Source organism: Sceloporus occidentalis, unplaced genomic scaffold (genome assembly GCF_023333645.1).
Source record: "Sceloporus occidentalis isolate IW3139 unplaced genomic scaffold, rSceOcc1.0.p SCAF_4, whole genome shotgun sequence".
NCBI classification, from domain to species: Eukaryota; Metazoa; Chordata; class Lepidosauria; order Squamata; family Phrynosomatidae; genus Sceloporus; species Sceloporus occidentalis.
This window is the reverse complement of record NW_028316984.1, coordinates 105,635,751-105,655,833: the sequence shown is the minus strand read 5'-3', so window position 1 is coordinate 105,655,833 and position 20,083 is coordinate 105,635,751. Positions and strand designations below refer to the sequence as shown.

General features: G+C 40.3%; 2 protein-coding genes across 5 annotated transcripts in view; one reads left to right on the top strand and one right to left on the bottom strand.

The window, feature by feature from the left end:
- The first annotated feature begins 1,752 nt into the window (after nucleotides 1-1,752).
- On the top strand, nucleotides 1,753-18,983 carry RNF141 (ring finger protein 141). 4 transcript variants are annotated; one of them, XM_089521178.1, is made up of 7 exons: nucleotides 2,975-3,068; nucleotides 5,280-5,393; nucleotides 5,472-5,674; nucleotides 8,838-8,946; nucleotides 10,374-10,555; nucleotides 12,983-13,090; nucleotides 15,635-18,983. In XM_089521178.1, the coding sequence occupies exons 3-7, from the start codon at nucleotides 5,532-5,534 to the stop codon at nucleotides 15,783-15,785; spliced, it is 693 nt and encodes a 230-aa protein (XP_089377304.1). In that variant the 5' UTR covers nucleotides 2,975-3,068; nucleotides 5,280-5,393; nucleotides 5,472-5,531; the 3' UTR covers nucleotides 15,786-18,983. The 4 variants fall into 4 exon arrangements, with proteins under 4 accessions (XP_089377305.1, XP_089377304.1, XP_089377303.1 ...); XM_089521177.1 differs by having other exon boundaries at nucleotides 4,669-5,393; XM_089521179.1 differs by lacking the exons at nucleotides 2,975-3,068; nucleotides 5,280-5,393 and adding an exon at nucleotides 1,753-1,915.
- Nucleotides 13,437-20,083, bottom strand: part of AMPD3 (adenosine monophosphate deaminase 3) — a 62,268-nt gene continuing 55,621 nt past the window's right edge. Inside the window, exon 15 of the mRNA XM_089521175.1 lies at nucleotides 13,437-13,497. Within this exon, the coding sequence (XP_089377301.1) occupies nucleotides 13,459-13,497 (39 nt within the window). The 3' untranslated portion in view covers nucleotides 13,437-13,458. The remainder of the gene's footprint in view (nucleotides 13,498-20,083) is intronic.

Below are 20,083 nucleotides of genomic sequence, written 5' to 3'. Positions count from 1 at the left end.
TATTTCCAAGATGTCTGTAGCGGTGAAATCAGAACCCAAGGTTAAACAAACACAGTTTTTAACAGAACACTCCCAATTGACTATCTTGGGTCTTTTCCAGATTAGTCTTGCCATGATACTGAAATCACAAACTGCAAAAAGATGTAGATATTACTTCCTGCTCAGTATGTTAGCCAAAAAACTGAACAAGAAGCCAAAGGATTTTAAACAGGAACAAAAACTTTATTTGGTTTTGCAAAATCAAGGCAAGTTTGACCGAGAGAAGAGGCAAAGCTCAAATTTTGTCTGGGTCCAGAACAAAGAGTTCTGGACAATTTTATACTTTTTCAAACCCCCTCTGACATCATCTTTGGCAAACCCCATTACATCATTACACTACCAATACCTGCCATTTAAAAAAAATAATTCTATTCATTAACAGATACGGTTACAAATGACAGATGAACTCTCTAATACATGTCCATTGTATGTATATGTTCGAAATAGAATGGTGTACTCATAACAGATTACATTACCTTAAAGACCTTAGCTTTTTAGCTGTTCTTAAACATAATTAACTCAAAAAGAGGGTATAGTTAGATCATATAACTCCATCTGTCCCCTGTAAACTGAGTATACCATAGAATATAGTTGTTCTTTGATTGTTGGAAAGGTCAGGTCACAATCTGCCTCTGCATTTTAGACAAAGGCACCTTCAGTTCTATATGTTTCAAGTCTATCTTTGAATTTTAACAGTTTTGAGATTTGGAGTATCACTCTTATGTTTAATTTCTCTAAATCTCGCGGCTTCAATACTGCTGGTTGGGTTTTTCTGGTTGTTGTTATCTCATCCACTTGGTCCATTCTTTTGACTGGGAGGTTATAGTGACTTTTTGGATCTGCACTAGGGCGCATCCAAAGATTTTTTTTTTTTTAAACATGTTATAGTTTGCTGGATCCTATCATTCGAAGGACAAATTCTCTCTTCCTTGATTTTCTTTTTAAATTCTTAGAGCTATATCACTATATAGTGCAAAAGTCTATTTCACTGGTACATTTATAGGATAGAGAGAAGGAGAAGAGAAAGTTGTTTTGGGTTCCTATATGTCTTGGAATTATAAAGAAACTCACTTGAAGGCTGGAATAAAATGTTGCAACTTGTGCAAGTTATAATCAGAAAATAGTCCAGAACAAACATTGTTTGGCTTTTAAAAAAAATAAACCCAAAAATGACAGTAAAAAATATTGCAATTTCTTGACACATTTGCCCCATTTTGAAGAGTCCTGAAAGACAGATAAAAATCTGTTTTACTGTACCAGTTGGAAATCATCCCTTGCAAGAAATATCTGCAGTTGTTCAGAGGAGGTTTGCCACTGTCTTCCCCTGAGGCTGAGAGAGTGTGATTTTCCCAAGGTCCCCAGTGGGTTTCATGGCCAAGCTGGGAACTGAACCCTAGTCTGTAGTCATTGTCCAACACTCAAATCACTATCCTGTGTAACAATCCTGATATTAAATCAGAGCATGAAAAGATGTTGCATTCAGGTGCTAAATTATGCCAAGTAAGTTGTCTTTTATGAGCCAGCTTGGTGTAGAGGTGTGAGTGTTGTACTGCAACTCTGGAAACCAGGGTTTGATTCCCAGCTCAGCCATGAAAACCCACTGGGTGACTCTGGGCGAGTCACACTCTCTCAGCCTCAGGGGAAGGTCATGGCAAACCTCCTCTGAACCAATCTTGCCAAGAAAACCCCATGATAGGTTCGCCATAAATTGGGAATGACTTGAATGCACACAACTGCCACAACAATAGCAAAGTGTCTTTAGAATTAAGTCAAGAGATGCAGCCTGTTAGGGTTTTGCTTTTCACAATCATGATGACAAGATATAAGAAATTTAGGGAGCTAGAAATGTTTAGCCTGATGAAGAGACGGTTGAGAGGTGATATGATAGCCTTGTTTAAATACTTGAAGGGGTCTCATATTGAGGGAGCAAGCTTGTTTTCTGCTGCTCCAGAGAAGCTATTTTCAGGTAATGGGAAGTCAAAAGCAATTCAAATTCACGTAAATTCACTGAACTAACGAATTCATGTGAATGTGTTCTGTCCCCCCTTTCTTTTCATTCGAAATTAAGAGAAATTCCTCCCGTGTGATAAACTCCACCATCTCTTTCTTCGGAGGTTTTTAAACAGAGGGATGGTAATCAATTGGTGGGTGCTTTGACTGAGTTCCTGCATGGCAGAATGGGGTTGGACTGGCTGGGTAAAGAGCAAGACAGGAAGGATCGGATGGATAATTTCAAGGCCAAACTGAAGACACGCTTGTTTAGGGAGGCATTCCATATTATTGGTTGTTAACCTGCTGCTTACTTTGGTTTTTATTGTATTCTTATTTTGTATTATTTTACAAGATATTTTAATCAAATGTAATGCCGTTGTTTTAGATTGTATGCCACTTGGCAGGTTTTTATTCCTTTTTCTTTCACCCTTACTATGTAGTAAAGCGCTGTGCAGACTTTACAGCGCTCCATAAATAAATAAATAAATAAATAAATAATGGCCCTTGGAGTCTCTTCCAAGTACTCTAGGCTGCTTAAGTTGTTGTCTGGCTCAAGGCTATGGAATTCTGGGAGTTGGAGTAGGTTGTGGGCCCACAACCTACTCCAACTCCCAGAATTCCATAGCCTTGAGCCAGAAAAGAGTGTTAAAGCAGTGCCAAACTGGGTTACTTTCTCCAGTGTGGATGCAGCCTAGGATTTTAAGAATATACTGGTTAAGCACTACATCCCTGCCCTGTAGTGACGTCACTGACTCCTCCTTCTAATACAACATCCTTCATTAGCCCCCCTTTTGCGTATTATTTCCCTCGCCTACTAATCGAGCCACAGGCTCCACTGTGGCTGGAAAAGCGCGCAGGCCGCACTTTCCCTGTCTCCTAGCAACCGCGGGGCCCCAGAGGGGGGGAGGGAGGGGAGGGGATGACGCGTCATCTAAACGCGACGGGAGTCCCCTTGGTTCGACTGTGGCGCCTCCGGTTGTCTGGGCGCCGAAGAGGGAGACGAGGAGGAGCAGGAGCAGGATGTCGGGGCTGGGGGGGTGAGCGAGCCCCAGGAGCCTCCCAGTGTGGCCTTCTGTGGTCCAGAGGGCGAGGGAGGAGGAGGAGGAAGGGGGCCGGGGTCGGTGGGTGTGGCGCCCAATGGAGTCTCCTCTCTCCTCTTCTGTTTTGGCATTGCAAGCAGAGAATCATGGAATCATAGCCTTGGAACACAAGGGCCATCCAGGCCGATTCTATGCTTCTGTCATTCTATGAGAGGACAGAATAGATCAAGGAGCTCTCCTCTTCCCCCGCTTTCTCACCTGGATCAAATATTGGGGAGGGGGGGGTATCCAGAATCATGCTTCTGCAAATGGGACAGACTCCCCCGGAAAGTGGTGGAGTCTCCTTCCTTGGAGGTCTTTAAACAGAGGCTGGATGGCCATCTGTTGGGGATGCCTTGATTGTGAGTTCCTGCATGGCAGAATGGGGCTGGACTGGATCAGGGCCCTTGTGGTTTCTTCCAGCTCTATGACTGTATGAACTCAGGCTGAATCAATAGGAGTATATATCCCTTGGAGTGTGGCAGAGTCTCCTTCTCTTGACATCTTTAAACAGAGGCTGGATGGCCATCTGGGAGGAATCTTTTGATTGGGAGTTCCTGCATGGCAGAATGGGGATGGACTAGATGGCCCTTGCGGTCTCTTCCAGCTCTTGATTCTAGGAACAAATCGTTTAAATCCTCAGCGTGAAGGAAATCTTTGGCTTTTGCTGCTCTAAAATAATAATATATTTTTTAAAAGGTGCTACCTTAAAAGCATATAGAATGTTAAATTCTTTTAACCCCTTTGTGCCCCACCTCTGGGAAAAGTCGAGAGGTGGTAAGGAAATAGAAATGAATAGCGTAACAGGATTCAGAATCCACATTATTCGGTTCTTGTCATGCTTGTGTTAATAATTAGGAAGGAAGAACGTGAAGAGTTTAATGGGAATTACTGACATTGGTCCAAAACACACTGCAGAAATAATCCAGTTTGAGACTGCTTTAACTGCCCTGGCTCAGTGCTAGGGAATTCTGGGAACTGTAGTTTTGTGAGACATTTAGCCTTCTCTGTGAGAGAGAGCTCTGGTGCCACAATAAACTACAGTTCCCTAGCACTGAGCCATTGCAGTTAAAGCAGTCTCAACGTGGATTATTTCTCCAGGGTGTTTTGGACCCTTGTCTTTCAAAAGAGAAATCTAGGCTTCCATGCCACTGAAGAAAGTGTTTTCCAAACATATATCTATGTTCAGATAACAATACAATTGGTAATATTAGCACATGAAAAGATGTTGCATTTGGGTGCTCAAATTGTGCCAAGTAAGTTGTCTTTAGAATTAAGAATTTGGTCAAGTATTATACCTTGTATAATGTTATATTATATTGGTTGAGTTTTACATTGTGGGTGTGGTAGTGCACCCTTTAGTTATTCTGGTTTCGCTGGAAGTTTGGCAAACACAAACAGGAAGGTTCGTAACAGATTGGACATGGTGTCAAAGCAACTTCTGTGCATCCCCTTCACAATAAGTGCTGAGATGGACTTTTCCATTGTGATTCACTTGGTATTTCAAACTGAAATTCAGGAAAGCGTTTTTGGTTTTATTTCCCTGTATCCGTTTTAGAAATGCAAGTACTCAAGCATCTGATCTACTTGCTGTTTGATCATCTTTGTGAATCATGGTACAATTTCATGTTGAATCTGAAATCAGGTGCCTGAAATCCTTGGATAAAGACTTAAAAAGTGGGTTGATAAATTAGAACATATGTTGAATCGTGTTGTAAATCATCGTGTTTTCAGTAGCACAGATAGAATGTAAGAGGTCTTTTCCTTCTCCAGCTTAATAGATGCTCTTCCCCTTAATAGCTGGTTAGAGCTTGCCGGACACTCTTATTTTCTGCATGGATTAACACAAATGAGCCCGAACATTTTCTCCCTCATTAAGAGTTGGCTGTTTTCCATCTACCAAGTTTCCAAATGGCAGACGTATTGTGAATGACAGTAATTGCGTTTTGTATTGTGCAGTTTTTTATGTACTTAATTGGAGCATGTGTTCACGAGTTGCTAACTAAATCTGCCTGCTTGTGAAGGTAGTGGTTAAGTTAGTTTCCAGTTGAATCACTTGTAATCTGGAGCTATTCATCTGGGTGGGCTACATCCAGTGTTAGAAAAGCAAACATCTGCTCATACAATAGAAGTTTGCCTTCCTGTGCTTTTCCCTTCATGCCCCTGAAGCTGTCTCTGAAGGTTCCTTAATCCCCAGAGAAGATCTAGGGAGCTGCAAAGGAGGGGGGGATTGAATCCAACAGTGGTGGCATTCTGATGGCAGAAGGACACAACCCAACATCAGTACGTAGATCTTGATATCTAATTAGCTGGTGATGACTGTTTATATACTAATGCAGTATTTTAATCTATATTTCTCAGGAACTCCCCAAATGACCAAACTTGCTTTTCTTCCTGGACGACAAGCTAAAGCACTTTATCATGGGCCAACAGCTTTCAAGCCAGACACACACTGTTATTAATAAACTGCCAGAAAAAATTGTCAAACATGTCGCTCTGGTTCGAGAAAGTGGCTTTTTGACATATGAAGAGTTTTTGGGGCGAGTAGCTGAACTTAATGACATGTAAGGCTTCAATGTTTTTTCCTTACGTGTATAACATGTTTTAACACATGAATGGCATCATGTGTTACACCTTTTCAGAGTGAATTAGTGTAGTGGCTAGATGTCTGTTTTATGCCTCTTAATTAAGTATATGCTCGTTTGCTTCCAAGTGTTGTAGAATCTGTTCTAGATTATATGAAGGCCTGTTAAACAGTCCACAATGTCCCTTTTAGTCCACATGTAAATTGTCCTATTATAAAAATTACCCAGGAAATAATAAATAAATAAATAATTTTTTTTTATTTTTATACCGCCCTTCCATAGATCAGGGCGGTTCACAGCAAATATCAATAAAACAATTAAGAATACATAAAAACACCCCTCTCTCACTGACCCCTCCCCCCTGGTAAAAAGCCACCACAGTGGCAAGATAGTCCTCCGCAGTTCTGGGGAGCTTCTTCCCAGGTGACATGGGGGGGGGGGGGCAGCGGCAGAAGTAGTCCTCCACCAGCTATCAGGCAGTCCCCGATGTTGCTGGGTCTGCCTGATGGCTCCCTCTGAGGCCGAGATGACAGTTGAGGAGGGAGGGGCCTCTTCCTTCAGGCAGTCCAAGATGTTGCTGGGTCTGCCTGATCTCTCCCTCTGAGGCCGAGATGACAGTTAAAGAGGGAGGAGCCTCTTCCTTCAGGCAGTCCCTGATGTTGCTGGGTCTGCCTGATCGCTCCCTCTGAGGCCGAGATGACAGTTGAGGAGGGAGGGGCCTCTTCCTTCAGGCAGTCCCCGATGTTGCTGGGTCTGCCTGATGGCTCCCTCTGAGGCCGAGATGACAGTTGAGGAGGGAGGGGCCTCTTCCTTCAGGCAGTCCCTGATGTTGCTGGGTCTGCCTGATGGCTCCCTCTGAGGCCGAGATGACAGTTGAGGAGGGAGGGGCCTCTTCCTTCAGGCAGTCCAAGATGTTGCTGGGTCTGCCTGATGGCTCCCTCTGAGGCCGAGATGACAGTTGAGGAGGGAGGGGCCTCTTCCTTCAGGCAGTCCCTGATGTTGCTGGGTCTGCCTGATGGCTCCCTCTGAGGCCGAGATGACAGTTGAGGAGGGAGGGGCCTCTTCCTTCAGGCAGTCCAAGATGTTGCTGGGTCTGCCTGATGGCTCCCTCTGAGGCCGAGATGACAGTTGAAGAGGGAGGGGCCTCTTCCTTCAGGCAGTCCAAGATGTTGCTGGGTCTGCCTGATGGCTCCCTCTGAGGCCGAGATGACAGTTGAGGAGGGAGGGGCCTCTTCCTTCAGGCAGTCCAAGATGTTGCTGGTCTGCCTGATGGCTCCCTCTGAGGCCGAGATGACAGTTGAGGAGGGAGGGGCCTCTTCCTTCAGGCAGTCCAAGATGTTGCTGGTCTGCCTGATGGCTCCCTCTGAGGCCGAGATGACAGTTGAGGAGGGAGGGGCCTCTTCCTTCAGGCAGTCCAAGATGTTGCTGGGTCTGCCTGATGGCTCCCTCTGAGGCCGAGATGACAGTTGAAGAGGGAGGGGCCTCTTCCTTCAGGCAGTCCAAGATGTTGCTGGGTCTGCCTGATGGCTCCCTCTGAGGCCGAGATGACAGTTGAAGAGGGAGGGGCCTCTTCCTTCAGGCAGTCCAAGATGTTGCTGGGTCTGCCTGATTTGGGAGGAAGGGAATACATGCATGGCTGTCGTAAGTTTTCAGTTTCCCACCCCTAAATTCCTATGGAGTCTTAAAAGACTGTATCAAGTATATTGTGGCATAATGTTTTTAAAATCACGACTAAAACCTACAGCATCATATATTCTTAATATCCTTATAGATCTTTTCAATTCCAAATAGCAGATGTGTATCCAGGGAATTGGGAGAATTTCCCTGGCAAGGAATTAAATGTAGCCTGATAGGTCCTGCATGTGAAAAATTACACCAGTAGAGAAGCAACATTCATTAAAACTTAATTACAAGAGCATGTGCAAACTATGAGTGACTTAAATGTTTTAGAAATACATGAGTGACCTAAAGAATACATGTTTTAAAAAGGAAAAAAATTAGGAATGACTGTTGATTAAATTTTGTATTAGAAAAAAATTATATTTCCTACTACCTGTTTTTTATTATCATATTTACTTTTATATATTAAAAATTAGGTCTGGTGGGTATCCAGTTTTTAGGTTCAGTTTCCAAACTGGATGGTACAGTCCAATAACATTTGGTTTTGAATAGGCCCTTTGGGGCCAAAATTGTATGTGGTAGAATGTGATGAAATGGTCAGTTACTCTCCCTGGGGCTGTTTGGAGCATCTTCCCAAAAAAGTTTACAATGACTGGCAGCAACTGTCCAGGATTTCAGGGAAGATCCTTTTTGAACCTGACTGGGTATCCTGGGATTGAATGTTGGACTTTTTCTATGCAAAACGTGTACTCAACCACTTAGCAACAGACCTTCCCACTTAAATCAAGAACAGATGACAATGCATTTGTGTGTCTAAATCCTGAAAAATATAATTTTCATATCTTGGTATTGGGGTACTTAGAAAATTAAACTATGCTGAAGCACCGGTGGTGATGAGCGAGAGGAGGCAAAACTCAGGATTGTTTCAGGCATCTAAGCAGAGAGAGACTACATGCTCATTTTATTAACTATAATATGATTCATCCAATTTCTTCCACCTCAGTCACCTGCACAACAGCCTATACTATTTGGCAGGGTTGGGAGCTACTGAAATAAGAGGGGATGGGGAATAAACTGTTGTGCTTGGGTTTCCTTGGGCTGCAACTGCACTGCAGAAATAATCCAGCTTGACACCACTTTAACTGTCATGGTTCAATGCTGTGGAATTTTGGGAATTGTAGTTTCATGTGGCACCAGAGTTCTCTGACAGAACAGGCTAACTCTCACAAAACTACAGTTCCCAAAATTCCATAGCATTGAACCATAGCAGTTAAAGTGGTGTCAAGCATGCAGATGCAGCCTTGGCTACGCCTTATGTATTAAAGTGTGATTTTACTGTTATTTGTACACAAAATAAAATTCAGTGCTCTATTTTAGAAGTATGTACGCTTCTCGGTTATTTGTTATAAATTCATTCTCCAATTAAAAGGCAAAAAATTAACCTTCCTCTTTTCTAATGTAGACTGACTTGTATTACTGCTACTACTTAATATTAAATATAGTATTATTAAAATATTTTTAGAACTGCAAAGTTAGGTGCTGGGCAGGACAAACACCTGCTGTTTGAAGTACAGCCAGGTTCAGACTCTTCGGCACTCTGGAAGGTGGCTGTTCGGGTAGTATGTACTAAGGTAAGCTTATCAAAGCCTTTAATTCTGTGGTTCTATTGAATAGTCAAGATAATATTACTAGACTTTGTACCCAACTCTGGCAAGAGAAAGAGAGTTTTTCATGACAGTTTTGAGTGTACTAGGTTCTACTTTGTCGTGCGATGGTTGCATGAAAGTAGTGTTTCTCAGCTTGGGATCTTTTCATTGTTTGGAGTTTTAGCTTCCAGAAGTCTCAGCCAGCAAAGCCAATTGTTGGGGATTCTCAGAGCTGCTTAAACAGCTGAAGGACCAAAGGTTGAGAACCACCTCACTAACACATCTTTGTTAGTTTGAGAACTTTAAAATTACAGGCACACCTCAGTTAACAAAGCAGCTCCTTTTTACAAAGCCTTTTTATGCTTTCCAACCCCGTTCTCTTTTCTGCTCATCCTCTGTCTACCTGGAAGTTGTGTTTGTTTTTTTTAAATGTTAAGATATATGTTAAATAATGTCCTCCCAGCATGTTAAAGAAGCATAAACTGGGCCTGCCACAGGGATTTGGTTCCAGGACCTTGCATGGATATGAAAAATGTTAGGTGTTCAAGCCCCATATTATTAAATGGCGATGACGTGAACTCGGACACTTCAGTTTGTCCATATTCATGTTGCTGGCATTTAATAATATAGAATGATTGATCTTTTGATGGAATTGGTGGATCTAGAGCCCATGCATCCAGAGAGTCCACTGTAAACCTGTAAATTTGCCCACCAACATAGGAATCATAAGCAGAGTAGAGGCTGGTGAAAGAAAAAGTCATCACTGGTTGCATTTTGGTAGGAAAGCCTCCAAGTGGTCTCTGTTGTTGTTGAGTGCTGTCAAGTTGACCTCAATTTATGGTGATCTTAGAGACTTCCAAATCACTCTGTTATCAACACCCATTCTCTGGTCCTGCAAATTCAGTGCAGTGGCTTTCTTCATTGAATCTATTCAGCAATAATCTGGTCTTTTCTAGAAAACTCAAAATGTTTTTGTTTACTTTTGCAAAGGGTATTGACCTACTTGTTTCATTTCACATGACCATATTGTTAGTTTTGATTTTAAAAATTGCTGAAACATGTTGAATTGCTCTTCTGTTTTGTGGTGGAGGGACCTATCCCTATTTTTTCCAAGTTATTTCTGCCTCTGGTTCCAACTTTTCTGTTAAAGAAATCATACTTAAGAACATAGCTACTTTGTTAACTGAATTATACCTGTATTCAAAGTGAAACTAAATAGAGGACTGGTGTTCAGAATCTAGGGTTTTTCTGAATATTGTAAAGCCACCCAGAACATAGCAAAATGTGATATGCTATCTTACTTTTCACAACTCTTCATTCATGACTCAGTTATGGCCTTTTTCTATAAAGAAATAAAGTTGAAAACTGTGGTACTGTGTTAAAAATAGTAAGACTGCTTTCTCTATGTTTAGATAAACAAGACAAGTGGCATTGTTGAAGCATCAAGAATCATGAACTTGTATCAATTCATTCAGCTTTATAATGATATCACAAGTCAGGCAGCAGGTGTACTTTCACAGAACATTGCCTCAGAAGGAGCTTCAGAAGATATGGCTTCTGTTGCATCTTGTCAGGCCAGCATTTGGATGGGAAGGTATCTCAAAATTAAATTCAATTTATATTTGAATGCACTCCTTAGTTATCTACACATATTTGATTGGAATATGCATATTAAAGAATAATTTGGATTGAATAAAAATGTAATGATAGGTTTCTAAGAATATTACAGAATACGTTATATTCTATAATATTAACTCTCATTTCTTACGTTAGTATAAGGGATTTATAGGTTTGGTGTATTTGTTTAACATGAAATACCTGCACTAAATGAATGCTCCAAAATTAGGAGTTACTTGCATAAAGGAATAATAATAATAATTGCAGTGTAGTTCCTAATGTATATCTACAACAGTAGAGCTGCCAGAAACAAGACCTAATCCAAAGTTTTAAGAAACTGGGTTTTTTCCCCCCAAAGTGTGATGTAAAAGTATAAGCAAGGCCAAATTTATATTTTAATTAATCTTGCATTTGAGTGACAGAACTAGTTTTGCTTAAACTCTAAACATCTTGAGATAGATCTATAAAATGATTCAGTGAGAACAGCTAACATCAAAAGGATGTGAAATGTAGGGAGCCCTTTAACAGTCCTTATCTAAAAGACACAATGAAGGCTTGCTACTAAATAGCTAAACTGGATGTGTCAAAGCTAGGATCAGAGCTGTTTTCTGAGATTTTGTTACACTCACTTTATGTACTTTTTATATATTGGCATCTGAAAGTCCGTACTTAGAAAGATCATCAATTTTCACCTAGAAAACTTGGAAGAAATACAGATTCTTAGATAATATCCTGTTTTGCTATTAGGGAGGAAAGGAGGGCCCTGAAATCAGTATTGTAAGTACATAGCAGGTGTGGTTAGTTCTTATCTGATGCCCACAGTTTTTCACAGCTCATACAAATAATATCTTTAAACAAGGAACTATATAAAGAGGAAACATTTTGAAAATAAAATTGTTACAGAACCAAAGATGAGGCTTGCATAAAATAAAAGAATGCAGTTTTGATTCTAACTCTGGTTACTCACTTCTACAATTCTAATTTACTTTAGTGCATTATGGACTTGTATGCAGAATTACCAGTGAAATGTTGTAAAAGTTTGGGATTCAGATCAGAGCAAATACACAAAAGAAGAAGAACAGTTGATAATGTAGCTATGGAAAAATAAATCTTGACACTGGTGAGAATCCAGAAAAATCAAAAGACTATGAAATATACCTGTTGTTCGCTTGCACACACACAAAAATGGAGTGTCAAGAACCTTACTACTATATGGCAGCTCTTTTTGGGTACTGGGATAACATAGCTTGGATTCCAATAACAACAACAACAGTAGTAGTAGTAAAAGTTGTGCCCTGTTTTCATATTCTGATTAGGTCTCATTATTTTTACATTCAGAGCTATAACAACAAAGTTATGAGGCAATCCAGACCACCCCAAAGGGACAGGCTGGAGGCACCCAGTTTTCCTCCGGAGGGACACTGCAGCAGCCAAACTGTGCAGTGTCCCTCCGGACCAAAAAGAACCCAGAAAACTCAGGTTCTTTTTGGCATGCAGGGATGACGTCACCAGTGTGCCATTGGTGCACTGTGACGTGTGCAAGATGCAAGTGCGGCGCCCTGCGGCGCAGATGCAGCACCGTGCTTGTGCCATGCACGCACGCCACACATGGGCAGCGCCATGTAAAGATGTTGCCATCCATATGTATTAGGGTTCCAGCGCATGCGGTTGCGCACTGTGCAACCCTAATTTTGGCGCCAGCACAGCGCTTTGGCCCATCTGTTTCAGGCCTATATCAATGTAAAGCAAATCTCAGATAAATACAATTGTTTAGTTTTTCTCAGGAGAAATTTTCTTTCAATCTGTTCATTTAAGTAGTATATTTTATTATTGCACTTTAGCACAGTATCATGCTAATGATCTGGAATGTTTGTGACTTGCAAATATCTAACCCTGATTCAGAAATATAGATGGGCTGGAAAGTGTACTGCCTCAGTACCATTCCTGGGACTGGCTGGAAGCAGGCCCAGTGACATAGCCATTTGCTTTTGTGTTCAGATGTAACGTTAGTACCATGCATGTATATGTGAAGAAATTAATGTTCATATACAGAGAAAAAAGGTGGCTAGCCCACATGGACAATATCAATGTGAAAAAAAGCACAGAACCCACTCTCATTTGTGTAGCACTTTTTTTCCTTCAGTGATTCCTGTGCTGGCACAGAGCAGTCATTTCCAGAGGTGCCATTGCATGCCATAGGAAATTGCTGAATAAGGATAGTACATGAGTTGGGTTGAGTTTAATAGTGATCTGTGGTTCAGTAAGATGAATGGGATAATGGTTTGCTACAACTTCCTGCATGGAGTTGCTTGTAGTGTCCTGGATGTCATTACTAGAAATGCTTAAAAGTACATTTATCTTGGATCAGTTTTTGTGATATAAATAAGACTGATTTGTATTGTAGGGTAAAGCAGCTGACTGATGAGGAAGAGTGTTGTATCTGCATGGATGGGCGGGCTGATCTGATCTTGCCATGTGCCCACAGCTTTTGTCAGAAATGCATTGATAAATGGTAAGATGTCTGCTAGACTGTAGTTAAATTATAATGTGAAAATGGTTCTGCTATGCATTTGGTCAACTTTTCTAGAACAAAATAGTTCAGAGGCATTGAATAAATAAATGAATAAAATTTGTCCAGCCCTTCACTAAAATGCATTTTAAAATGCCTTCTTGGCCTTGTCCTCTAGGGAAAAATCTTGATCTTGATATGTACCATGGAATAGGGTATGTGTTTTGCAGGGGCAAATTGGAATATTGGTTCCTTTTGATAAGTGCTTTCCTATCTCCACCACTAATGTTACCAGTTTGTGTGCAAAAGAATGGTTTTCCTCTGCACAGAAAAAATGAAATAACTCACCTTTTTCTCATTTAAATATGATTTCATATAAAATATCTGTCCATGTTGTTGTGAGCATAGCCCTGCATGTATGGAAAATAAAGTATCATAAATACTGCTTTGTTACGTAAAAATAAACAGTCCTAGCTCAGAGTCTTTGCACTTGTACAAAAGTGCAAAGTTTAGTTTGTACAAAACCTTAAAAATGAAGATCTCTGAGTCAATATTTAACTTATAACTACTGATGCTTACAATTATAACTCCCAGGGTTATGAGATTTTACTTATGACTAGATGACCCATGGGATCCCTTCCAATTTTATGATTTGGTACCTTGTTTGGTACATAGTGTTTTATTTCTCAGTAAGAAAATGGTATTTCTTGGCTTACACTAGACAATAAAAACTGGGACAAGCACAATAACCTCTATGCTGTAGACAGGGACCATCTGTGGTGCAAAGCAAACTCAGTTTAACTCTATTCCAGGCTAGGCTACAACAAAATCAACTGAGAAATGTTTCATCTAATCTGGTTTTTTAGCATTAAAACCTAGAATCTTGTGTTTGTGGATTAAATAACTAGAATCCTCCTACTAGTATATCTTGATTACAGAGATAAAGAGCACTGTCATTTGTTCTTGAAAACAGAATGGAATCCAAAGACTCTTTGGCCCTTTTGGAATAAAATGTTCATGAAAGCATTCATGAAGCTTTTTAAATATTTGGGCATGAGGATGAATGATAGGATGAACAGTGTTATCCTTTTGTACCACGGGATGCTGTCACTGGGGAGAGTGAAGTTCTCCAACAGCCAGTCAGGTTCAGGCTGACTGCAAAGGTGGAGACTGCCTGAGGAGTAACAATAAAAGGGGAGGAGCAAGGGAGAACTGGGGAGTGTATCAGTTCACAAGTCAGTTCACAGGTCTGTTCAAGGTGACTCATTCCTGCTTTGTTCTGTTTGTCAGTTGTGATTCAGGCCAGACTTTAACAGGATTCACACTCCTGTTGAAGGGACATTTATAAAGGATTATTTTAAGAGAACCAGGAAACAGTTGAAAGTTGAAAGAAATCCAGTGGGGGGACTGAATGGGAAATAATTTGTAACAAGCGAAGAGTTGTACATATTGTAACCGCATGATTTGTGAGACAACTTTGAAAAGATGCAGTCTTAACATCTGACTGTAGATAAAGTTTATATTTATTCTTGTTTCCAGAGGACAGTGGGTTGAATGGATTTATAATAGAAATATCATAAGCACGCTACCAATAAAAGCATACATATAGGAGACGGACACTTGGGGAGCTCAACCTTAATTCATTTAAATGAATTAGGGGTAAAAATGAGGCAAGTGTCATGATCAAGGAGTCAAGGGATGTATCTGAGGTAGAAGAAAAGCCTTAGAGCATTGGCAGGAAAAACCCCTGGGGTCACATTGATATAAGCATTACTTGGAAAGTTGTCTCATGCAGGAACAACATGGTCATTTTTAGCATGGCAAGAGATACCATGCATGCAATTAAAGGACACTGAAAACTTGGGAAAGATTTATACAGCTGTAGTTAGGGTTAAAGGTTTAAGAGAAAACATCAGGAAACGTGAAAGGACAGCAAAGAGGACAGTTAAGAATATGGTGACGTCTGTTAACATTAATCAGCAATGATGGGAAAGCAGTGGTTTTGAATTACTGGAGTTACATTAATAATTTGTGAAGTTCACAGTTATAAAAGCAGTAGAACACCATTGGCAGCATTTTAAGATCTCATTCAGTGTTAGCTTTCTATTAACCTGCTACACATGTATTGAAGATATACTGAGTTAAATGTAAATTAGTGGCCTGTTAGAGACAGCCAAAATAAAGCTGCTTCGAGTCACAGTAGAGGTATGGTGTTTCAATGATGCATGCGTCCTAAGACTCCAGAAGTCACACCAAAGCCATGTTCCACTCCTAAGGACTGGAGTGTGGCTTTGGTGTGGCTTCTGGACTCTTAGGACGCATGCATCATTGAAACACCATATCTCCACTGTGACTCGAAGCAGCTTTATTTTGGCTGTCTGTAACAGGCCATAGCTATCCCAGATAATGCATTTCATCCAATTCTGGGTACTCTGTTAATGTTCCGTTGTTTTTTTAAAAAAAAATGTGAGCAAAGAGTGGTTATGGATACTATCAGTATAAAACTTTGAGAGCAATAGTGACTCTTTCTTCTGACTTCCTACACAGGAGTGGTCGTCACAGGAATTGCCCTATATGTCGTTTGCAAGTGACTGCGGCAAATGATTCCTGGGTTGTGTCTGATGCACCCACAGAAGAAGACATTGCTACCTACATACTTAACATGGTGGATGAGGCAGGCCAGCCCCACAGACCCTGAAACTAATAACAACTGTACTCTTGAAATCTTTCAAGATTTAATTTTTCGTTGTTTATTTTGGTTTTGTTTACTACATACGTTGGTTTCTATAAGCTATGTCAAGAGTCTTCAAAAGTGACCATTTGCGTGTGAACCAGTCTGAGTTTATAAATTTCAATTTTTGTTTCATTATTTCTGTTGGTAACATAGAAGGTACACCAAGTTTTATCTAACACTTTATGAGACACCGGAAGAGCAAATATTTCATTTTTAGGTATCTCTTCTGTGATAGCTTGTTAAAATTGCACTTTTTATAATTGTAAAAGAATATGGGTGGTTACAGATGGTCTGTTTCCCAGAACTACACTGAGAAGTTACCCCTTTTTATGCAATTGCATGCTTGCATGAATAGGAATGGCAACATTCCACATTTAATTTTGGTAATTCCATTGCCATCTTACGTAAATTATTGCCACTAATCCTATTTACGTGTGTTTGGTTAAATCACTACTGTAGCATGTTAGGCTCATCAAAAATTTGTAGCAGCACTTTTCTTTGATAAATAATTGGCTTTTGCACTTGTTTTGATAGTATGTTGTATAGGCAGTTTCAAGTAACTTAATGTTGAATAAGGTCAAAGAGCTGGAACTAGCAAAAGCCCCCCACAGCCAGAAGATCTTTCAGTCAGTGGCCGGCGTTTAATCTGGCAGAGCTTTTCCACTGTCTGAGGGCAATCTTTTTCCAGAAGATAGAAAGATACAAAAGCAACAGGGCTGTAGAGAGGCAGCTGGGGGGTGGGGGGGTGGGATAGGCAAGAATTCTTTCCCTTTCCACCATCAGGTATGTTCTGAAACTCCATTCGGGGATATACCTACTAGTGGAATACAGCTCTGGATCAAACCCATAGTTGTGTGTTTTTATTAAGAAATATACCCATAGACAACCAAATGCAGTTTACACATCATTAAACAATTAAATTTAATTTTAGTCTGCTTTCTCAGATATTTTCAGTTTTTAATCCAGATCACGAATGAAAAAAAGAAAAAAAGTGGTGACCTAAAGCAAACATGTGGTGCTTGATTCCTTTTTACAAGTGCAATATGATTTATTATAGTAAGTATCTTCTATGATTGCAATAGCTGTGCTTTAATGTATTACAAATCTAATGCAAAAATTCAGAAATATTGGTGCCAGGTTTGTTGGGCTTTTGGTAAGGTGCCCTCTGGCAGCTCCTCACTGGGGACCTACTTAGTGGGCATGGTGGATGGCTTCAAGCCACTTAGTTTACATTTCCCACAGACCAGCAGGTCAACACCATGGGAAATAGAAAATGGCAGCTCACAGGCTCACCTACCTGCTGTGGGATCTCAGTAATGATGCCAGGCCTGGGTGATACAACATCATCTTTTTCATATCTGCAACTTAACTGTATCTTTAAGGTGTTAAAGAAAAGTGATCTTATTTTGAAATTGTGTATTAATGAGGTGGTCACTGACATATTTAAAATAGCCTGGTATTTGTGTGTTATAAAACTACTGTTTGCCATTCTTACTATCTTTGCAGATACATGTAACATTAAAAAGTTACAACTTTGGTAAAGCCTTGTAAAATATCTCTTGGCACTGAACCTATGTGCTTCAGAATATGACTAATTTGGTTTTTTAGAGCTTATTGAAATCAGTCTAAGACAATTTAGAAATGAGGTAGGTGGGCTAATGCAAACATTCATTCTAGTCTTTTCCCATCTTATGTTACTAACTTAAGGATGGATTTAGACAGCAGTTCTTTACTACTGAATTTAAGAGACAACTTTGACCTTGAACTTTCAGTGTGAGGGTACAATCCTGACATTAGCTTATGAATATTTCTTGGTGCATATTGTTGAAATGGATTTTGAAGCTCATCTGTATGAATATGAAAGGGTTTGTTTCCTGGCTATAAATTTGATCATGAGTTGTGTTGAAACCCCAACCCTACTCTTGGTGTTTGGATTTGGCAGTGTTGTGGTAGAGATGACACATGTTTTAACATCCAGCTCTTTAAAAACAATAAGCCCTATTATTCATTCATCTCAATTGAAGAATGGTCTTGGCTTGATTCCATATTTTCTTAGTGCAGCATTATATTAAGTCCTCAAACCTGTTTTTCTTTTTCATGGCAAATTTTAAAAAATAGATTATTGGCCAAAAATCCTGTATGCCAGATTATGGAAGAGGTGGATTTGAAAGTAAAACAACTGTTGTATTGAACATAACTTTAAAATATAAGGGCACATGTAAATGTAGCATCAGTAACATCAAAGATTGTAAATATGTGTAAAGTGAACATGTAAAACTTTGTAGTGTGTACAGCTTTTTAAATTAATAAATGCACATATTGTTGTGTGTAATATAATATGTACCTTGTGAAAGAAGAGTGGGAGTTGTGCAGCCCTCTAACCAGCTTACACAGAGGTAAGCAATGCTGGAACATCTCGGTGGCTACATGACTCCCATCCCTGATGTAAGAATAGATGTTTTGTAGGTCAGCTCTGCAAACTAAACAGCACATGCCTACCTAATGCTTAATTCCTCTGTGACACTACTTTTCATCCCTTAGACTCCCTCTGTTTTCTAGTATTAGAAATCCAAAAGGACTGTAACTCCCTGTGACTACAAAGAGAGGATGAGAGCTCCTGAGCTTTGAGGGCAAGATACAGTCTGCCACTGGCTACTTGCCTATAGGTTTCTTTTTGTTGTTGAGATACTCAAGCAGGCTGCTCACACACCTACCAGTACTGTAGGTTATAAAGGCTATGTGTGTGCTGCAACAGTAAACATATTTAAAACATAATCCTGATACAGACCAGAGTGGAGTAGTGTATGGAGAGGATGGTGGAGAAAGCCATTTCCTACCCCTGCTTGAGTAGGTGGGTGGCTTTTGCAGTCATCCTGTACCTATGGTCTTTGTGTAGTTATCCTGACTACCAGGATTGAAACCTTTAACTATAAAATTTAATTACTTTACATGGGAGGAAGAAAATTGATTATGAATTTGATCATGATGTCCATAACTGACTTCATAGGGCATTTGAGTGTTAAACTCCTTTTAGAGCAGAAAAAATGCATTGTGTCCTTTAGTAGGAATGTGAATAACTCTTAATGTTTTGATAAAAAGATTGTTAATAGTTATAAGCCTTCCATTGTATTATTGTTCTTAATATTGTGCAATAAAAATTTGAACATACTTATCGTGTTTGGCTCCTGGTCTTTAGAAGAGTCCAGATCTGGGTAAAGATATTTATAGTACAGTACCTAGACTTAGCTTGCAGTTATGGTTAATGGTAAGTTCCCATATTATGCTCCTCACAGAAAAGAATGACAGGTTCTATGCTTTGTTCTTTTCTTTTTTGGCAAGAGTTCTTCTGAAAAACTGAAGCCTCTGCTAGTGCTTTTCCCCATATGGACGATGGAGAATGTCAGTTATTAGGTAAAGATGGTGATGTTCTGTTCCCTCCAATTCTAAGTAAGGACTAGCTGTCAGCTAAACAATTCTGATGGGGGGGGGGGGGCTTATAAAATGCAAGACTTGTCTGTTCAAGAGACAGGCTTAGATGGCAATAGCCATCTCCAAAACCCATATAAAGAGAGGGAAATCTAAAAGAACATCTGCATAGTGAAAGGAAGGCAGTGTTTTCTGTCTAGCTGCCTGCTGCTGCCTAGGTGGAAACATACTTCTTGGCTGGATTGGGCCCCTGTGCTAGCAGTTGAAGCCAAGGCCTTCCACACTTAACCCAGAATGCATCATTTTCAGGGAAAGAGATGAAACTTGGGCTGCTGAACAGACACCCCCCACCACCACCATCAGGGTTGATGTGTGTACACAGGTGCACAATTGGGGACAACAGAACATCAATGGCAGTTCTTGCATGTGGCCATGCTGCCATTAGTGACAGCCCCCGTTGTCCCCAGAGGCAGCAAGGTCATGTTAAAGACAACAGGATTTAATGGTAGTGCAGCTACATGCACACACTATCACTGGTGACGACGCCTAGCAAGACTTCAGTGATCATCCTGTAGTTATATAGATGGTGCCATATTGTTGAATTGGTGGGGAACATAAGCAGAACGATGGTGTTGTCTTAGCTGGCTGTTTCATTCACTACTGTGGAAAAAAAATACTGGCCTAGATGAGCCTTTGGTTTGAGCTAGCAAGGCTTCTGTTGGTAAATTTAATTTTTTTTGTTCTAAATTATTTCGAAGGTGATAAAACATTTGGAATGTAGCTCCTTTTTGGTGTGGTTATTGGGATGCAAGAAAAAAAGCCGTAGTTCTGGACAC